This window comes from Plasmodium reichenowi, chromosome 8, assembly GCF_001601855.1.
Source record: "Plasmodium reichenowi strain SY57 chromosome 8, whole genome shotgun sequence".
NCBI classification, from domain to species: domain Eukaryota; phylum Apicomplexa; class Aconoidasida; order Haemosporida; family Plasmodiidae; genus Plasmodium; species Plasmodium reichenowi.
In genome coordinates, this window is record NC_033653.1 from 943,295 (window position 1) to 951,387 (window position 8,093).

Sequence of the window (8,093 nt, forward strand, 5' to 3'; positions counted from 1 at the left end):
TATTTTATAATTTTCTTCTTTTCGAACAAATTGATTTGTTATTGAATAAAAAGAAATAGTAATATATATATATATATATATGAAATAAATTAAAAATAAAAAAAAAAAAGAGAAAATGATGGAAATATATTATATATATGAATAATTTAATAATATATATTATATATATATATTTGATATTATTCATGTATGCATATTCTTGTTGCCATATTTTTTTATTTAAAAGAAAATATATATATATATAAATATATATATATATATATATATATATATATATATATATATATATTATATATGTACCTAATTGTGTATATATTTATGATAATTTATTAAATACCTCTGAAAGTTACCTGTAATAGTATACTTATATATAAGCACATTTAACATATTTAAAATAATATAAAATACATAATTTATATTATATAAAAAACAAAAAAAAAAAAAAAAGATTTAATAATGGTGGATAAAATTAAAGAAGATGCTATTATTCAAAACACTTTTCAGATATGCTTGAAAAAAGAGGAATGTAATAATAACAAATTATATTTAGAATCTTATGTGAAAGAATTAAAAGAAAACAATGAGGAATTATATTTTTTGGTTGATAATTTATATTTTATTTTACTTCACAAGATAAGTGATTTACATAGACAGAAGAAAAATTGCTTAAGTTATTTATGTTCATGTGCTTCTCGGTTAGTTGATAAAAGTTTATATAAAGGTATAAATATGAATAATAAAGAAAGTGATATAATAATTAATGAGATATCTGATCAAATTGTTAATTGTGTAATCATATATTTAGAAAATTTGGATATATATCCAAATATGAAAATAAGTAAAAAAGAAAGAATGGAAGTATTTTATGAATTTTTAAAAAAATCTTGTACATCTCGATTTTTAAAAAAATTATTGTCTTTTATAGAAGAAAACGATAAAAACGAAGAAGATGAAAATAGTAAACAGTTAAATAAATTCTTTAATCCAATTATAGATCTGATATTAAGTAATTTGAATAATAGAAGTTTAGTGTATCCAAAAAATGATGTCGCTGTTTTGTTCAGTTTCTTGACAGGTTTCAAACCTATAGCTGATTTGATAACACATAACAAGTCTATGTTTTTATATATAAATGTGAAAGATCGTATGAAGGATAATATGAATTGTGATATAAAAAAGGAAAGTGATAAAAATTTATTATCAACATGTAAGAGTATGCCTGTAAATACCATGGGTTCTTCTACAAGTAATATAACAACAAATCATAATAATAACAGCAATGGTACTAATGATGTTCCACAAGAGGGACCTACGACCATCAACTCTACTAATAATAATGTGAATAATAATAATGATAATAATAATAATAATGTGAATAATAATAATGATAATAATAATAATAATGTGAATAATAATAATGTGAATAATAATAATAATGTGAATAATAATAATGTGAATAATAATAATAATGTGAATAATAATAATAATGTGAATAATAATAACATAAATAATAACATAAATAATAACCTTAGTAATAATAACATCAATCGTAGAAGCGTGCCATACACACATTTCCATAGCAGCATTATACAAAATAGTTATTCGCGCTTTAGTAGAGATAAAGAAATTAGTACTTGTGGATACAACTTCCAATTGAATAGCTTACTAGGTCGCCTAATTTCACCTACAATTATTAATATGCCAAATATAATTAAAAAAGAGGAGATTGCTATGTATAAATATTTCTTTAACAGTAATACAAATAGTTTAAATAAGATGACACTAAATGGATTAAAAAATACATATACTTTATTAAGAAAGGACACAGATTGGATTTTAGAAAATTGTGTAGAAATTATAAAGAACTTATTAAAAAGTAGTAGTGATAGTAAAAAGATAATATTGCTATGGATAAATTGTATTCTTATCTCTAATGAGAAGAAAACAAAAATAATGTATCATTATTCTACATATCCACAATCATTAGATACTTCTTATGGATTATTTTTAAAATTGTTAGGAGAAAATTCTTATGGATTTTGTCTTAATATGTTTTGGGTTTTATTATGTTTATGTGAACCTATAACTGTAAATAAAATTAACGATTTGGATTTTTTTTTCTTTTTAAGAAATGACCCGTTCTCTAAATTTTTATTAAAAAATATTACAAACCAATCGTCGTTTGAAGATAAATCCAATGTCGAAAAAATTAAGAAAAATGTTGAACGTTCCGAATGTTTTCAAAAAGAGCCTAAATTTATCACATGTATATTTTGGATGACCTTTAAATCATTGAGTGTATTTTTTAAACCTGCTGTAGATGAATTTATTAAAATAGTTCAAGAAGCGGGCAATGCCAAAGATAAAGATTTCTATTATATGAATATACATGCATGGAAGATTTTCCTGTATAACACTCGCTTTAATCAATTATTGTTTAAATTTTTACATTTATGTATGAATTATTTTCTTCATGTAGCATATATATATGATATAAATGGAAATATTAATAATTCTATGAGAACTTGTTTGAATGAACATAATAATAGTTTAGTACATTTGGTTTTAAAATGCTGTCCTCCTCCTAACGAGAAATATTATAATAATACTAAAGAAGGTACAACCGAGGGTAGTAATATGGTTTCGCACATGAGGGAAAATGAAAAAGTGGAAAGGAATGAACCTATTGAAGAAAATAAAAGAATTGAAAATAATGATGGGGTTGTCGAAAATAACCAAATGAATGAATCAGGAAGAAATGGTTCCCTAGATGAGGAAGTTAATAGAGACGAAAGAGAAGGAATCAACATATGTAATGAAAGAAATAATAGGGTATCATTAGGTATAAATAATAACGAAGAGAATACCCCAATGGTGATAAGACCTTTGGATGGATCAGATGATCGTTTATATGCATCTCCACACTTTTCTATAATACCTACTTTTTTTTTAAGTGATATATTTGAAATTTTATATTTATTATACGAATTAGATTTATTTAAAAGTCCGAATAATGAAACATTAATGAATTATTTAGATATAGATTTGTTTTTAGCCTTTTCTATATTTACAATGTTAAGTGAAAATCATATTAAGAGTATTCATTTAAGATGTGAATCAGCACCTAAAACATTTTCATTTTTATATAAATTAGATAATTTAAAAAAAGTAATTGAAGAATCTGAATTGACTAAAAAATATATAATAAAATCATTAACAAATGTATTTATAGCTTCACAAAAAGGAGAATATACGGAAAGAATGCAAACACGTGTACGTATAGTAGAGAACTTTAATAGTTTCTTTTTAAATAAAACATATGTAAATCAATTTACACAATTAGTTATAAATAATAATAATTTATTTGTTCACTTGATACATTTATTATTAAATGATGTAAGTTTCCTAGTTGAAGAGGTTGTGTCTTATTTATCTGAAATAAAAAGAAGAGAAGAAAATAATAAGAAGAAAAAGGATTCCCAACAAGAAAATGAACAAGAAGCAAATTCAAATTCTTATTTAAATGCGACTACAAGGAATAATAGAACATCAAATGGAAGTAGCAATTCTGTAGCTAATCTAAACTATTCATCTTTAAATAATAACAGTAATAACAATAATAATAACAATTTTAATGATTCCTCATTTAATAGTGATAATAATAGTGATGATGGAGAAGAAGGTGGAATGGATTATGATTTATCAAATGAAAGTATGAGAAACCTAGCAGCCAAAACAAAAATGATTATAACATATTGCTATAAGTCATGCATATTTTTAAATTTATTATGTAAAAATTATCCAAATAATATACTTACATCCAATACCATTCTTTCACAAATCGTTACATGCTTAAACTGTTATTTTGATTATTTAGTTGGTCCCAAATGTTTAAATATCAAAGTTAAAAATATGGAACAATATAATTTTAGACCACAATTATGGCTCACCAGTATAGTAGAGTCTTATCTATTCTTATTGAATTCAGATAAAGAACACGAAGAGTTGTTAATTAGAGAAATAGCAAATGAAGGAAGATATTATAAAGCTGAAATTTTTAATAAAGCTTATTATATATGTAAAAGAGAAGGATTATTACACAAAGAAGAATTAAATAAATTTAAAAACTTTTGTCAAGAAATTGTAGATATGAAAGATGAAGTAGAATTATTTAATGATGTTGATGATATACCTGATAATTTCTTAGATCCAATTCTACAAGATATTATGTTAGATCCCGTCCTTTTACCTACATCTGGTATTATTATTGACAGAAAGAATATTGAAAGACATTTAATGAGTGAACCTAATGATCCATTTAATAGAGCCCCACTTTCAAAAGAACAGCTAGTACCCATGCCACAGCTAAAGGAAGAAATTCAAAATTACATAAATAAATTAAGACAAGAAAAAAAAAAAAAAAAAAAAAAAATCGATAATATAGACTTTGATGTAGAAAATGAACCATTCCCAAATTTTCATCAGGAACAAAATGGAGAAGTCCAAAAAAATGAAACTTCAAATATGTAATAATAAAGGAATAAAAAAAAAAAAAAAATACACACCAATATGAAATTTTTTTTTTTTTTTTCTTTTTTTTTTTTTTTTATAATAATCCATCAACAGTATATATTAACATTTAATATAAATATACTCTTATATAATTTCTCAAAATAGACATATAATATATATATATATATATATATATATTGTGTATATATTTTGATCACCCCTTTGGGTAACAAATTTTATATTTTGATTGCGTTTTTTATAAATATAACAAGTGAATCTTAATTATCTTTAATTTAAAATTTTTATAAGATTTACTTGTATAGAGTAATATTATATAAAAACGTAATATATTCATACGATGTGTTCATATATACATATGCATATATATATATATATATATAGTATAATATAACTAAATGTCATATATTTTCTAGACAAATCAGTTATGCTATTATAATTCAAATAAAATACATATTTTGTTTTGATTCATAAAAATAATTTAATAATATGTTTATATAATTTATACATAGGTAATAATATATTTATATTTAATTAAAAGTTAAAATTTCAAAAAAGGAAAATGTATATAAATAAATATATATATATATATATATATATATATACAATAACGAATTAGATAAATAAGGATGAGCATGTAACAAAAGGAGGGGAAATATATATATATATATATATATATATAATATGACAAAACAAATTGTATGAATGTAAAAATAATATTATGGGTATAAAAAATTTTTTAAAAAAATATAATTTAAAATTTAATTCATAAAATGAAAAGAAAAAAAAAAAAAAAAATTAAAGGTGTACACATACAAACATAGAAAGATAAAAACAAAGGATAAATTGCGGAAATTATAAATAAATATATATATATATATATATATATATATATATATATATATATATATATGTGTGTGTGTGTACAAAATTTTGTGAATGTTTAATTTTATGTTGCATTAAATGGATCTGTATACCTTAAATCCTATGATTAAAAAGCAAGCACATAGAAAATAAGTTTTCCAGTATTTAAGGAACATAATTCTTTTTAATTTTTTTGTGTTTTGTACAAAATTTAAAGTATTTTTTGACATATCCTCCGTTTTATATTGTAAGGCTTTAATATTTCCTCTGGATTTGTATAAGGTATCTATATGATTATTCATAACTGAATTAATTTTATTTAATTTTTGTTTTACAGCAAAAATTTTTTCATTTTTACAACATTTATTTAAATTTTTAATTGTGGTTTTCATAAAACATTCAATAGTATGAACTTTTGATGGGTTTACATGACTTGATACATAATTTTTATCATAAAATAAATTAGACTTAGCATATATTTCAAGTTTTCTTAAAAATTCAAATGCATAATTTTTAAATGATGCTTTTAAATCTAGACCTATTAAAAATAATGCAAGTTTTTTATCTGTACATATAATAAAATATATTATATGATTATCCCAATTTAATATTTTTTTATTACAATAATTTAATTTTTTTTTGGATGCAATTAATATTTTTTTCACAATAAAATTTGCTGATTTATCTATATCTCTATTAAAAAGACTATATTTTAATAATATATCTACATCATCTAAAGAACCTATACATACATATTTAAATAAACATAAATCTTCATCATCTATATCATTATTATTACTTTCTTCTTCATCTGTTTCTTCATAATATCTTGAATGTGCCTCGCTATTCTCATAATCGCTCTCTTCAATTTCTTCACTGTTTATACTATTGGAATATGCAACATTATCATCTGAAAGAATAAACATTGTTTTGTAATAAAAAAAAAATAATATAATATAATAAATAATAAATAATAAAGAAAGAAAAAATAAAATAAAATAAAATAAAATAAAATAAAATGTGACAAATAAAAATATGTCACATATAAATTTTATTATATATGTGTATGGTAATATTTATAGTTAAGTGGGCGAATCTTTTACACATAATTTAAAAAATATTGGTATATAAAAAATATATATTATAATTATGTTATAAAATTAGGATTTCTTTCATATAATCAATTCATAGAAGTATATGTTATGTATATATTTTTTTTATAATAAAATACGCCAAGGAAAATAAAAGAAAAAAAAAAAATATATATATATATATATATAATATAGGGGTGTTAAAATAAATTTTGTTATTTTTAAATATTAATGTTTTTATTTTTTTTTTATATAACATATAATATATAGTTCTATCATTTTTATTAAAATTATGATTTTTTTATAATATACATATAATATATATGTATTATATATATATATATATATATATAATATACATATATATATATATATTTCAATTTTTTTTTCCCTATTTTACTTTTCTTTTTTTTCTTTAGTACAGTTAGTAAAAAAAAAAAAAAAAAAAAAAAAAAAAAAAATTATTATAATAATAATAAAAATATAATCATATCAATTAACAAATGAGAAAAAAATACAAATAAATTAAAATAAAGATGAATAAATAATAATTTCTTTTCCTTTTCAATCACTTTTATTTATTCTAAATGTGTTTGCACTTTTATAATCATATATAAAAATAATACATATAAAAATATATTTTATGAAATACATACTTGAATTTATTATATATTATATGTATATATTTTATAATTTTTTTCTTTTATTTTGATATATTATATATATATATATATATATATATATATATTTATTTATTTATTTATTTATAAACGAATTAAAAATATTAATTAAATAAAATATATTTTTATTTAAAACACACCAGAGTTATCAATGCAACATTGTGGTTTTATAATATTTATATATATTTTATAATTTTATTTGTCCTGCCACTTCCCAATCACTTTTTCATTACCTTTAACATGGTTATTATTTTATAATATTTTACATAATACAAAAGAATAAAATAAAATAAAATAAAATAAAATATATATATATATATATATATATATATATATATTATATATATATATGTATCTATTAAAAATATCAATATATTTTTTTTTTTTTTTTTATCCCATTTTGAGGAAAAAGAAAAAAAACAGTGGATAATTATTTTCATACGCATAATATATACTATACATTATTATTTCCTTTGAAAAGTCTTCAATAAAAATTAAAAAAAAATTAAATTAACAAAGGGATAAAAGAAAAATATAGATACACATTTAATTATGAACAATGGATATTAATATATATATATATAGATAATTTGGTTTTTATTTTATAAAAATTATATAAGATAATTATAAAACGCATAATAAATATCAAATATGTCTTTCTCCATTTTATTTTCTTTTAAAAGTAATTAAATCAAAAAGACAATATCACATTCTCAATAAAACAATTGTATCTATATATTTATTAATAATTCCAAAAATTAAATAATAGAAATAAAAGTCTTTTAAAAAAAAAAAAAAAAAAAAAAAATATATAAAATATAATATATAAAATATAATATATAAAATATAAAATAATATAATATAAAATAATATAATATAAAAATAATTTTTTCACTTTTTTTATTTTCTTCTTTTTTTTTTTTTTTTT

The 8,093-nt window shown here is 19.4% G+C and overlaps 2 protein-coding genes across 2 annotated transcripts; one reads left to right on the forward strand and one right to left on the reverse strand.

The window, feature by feature from the left end:
* Window positions 1–456: 456 nt before the first annotated feature.
* Window positions 457–4,530, forward strand: PRSY57_0825800 (ubiquitin conjugation factor E4 B, putative; the record flags this gene model as incomplete). The annotated part of the gene is made up of 1 exon (XM_012907197.2): window positions 457–4,530. The coding sequence occupies one exon, from the start codon at window positions 457–459 to the stop codon at window positions 4,528–4,530; it is 4,074 nt and encodes a 1,357-aa protein (XP_012762651.2).
* A 959-nt stretch (window positions 4,531–5,489) lies between these two features.
* Window positions 5,490–6,320, reverse strand: PRSY57_0825900 (SNARE protein, putative; the record flags this gene model as incomplete). The annotated part of the gene is made up of 1 exon (XM_012907198.2): window positions 5,490–6,320. One exon carries the CDS (start codon window positions 6,318–6,320, stop codon window positions 5,490–5,492), a length of 831 nt encoding a protein of 276 aa, XP_012762652.1.
* Between the last annotated feature and the right edge of the window lie 1,773 nt (window positions 6,321–8,093).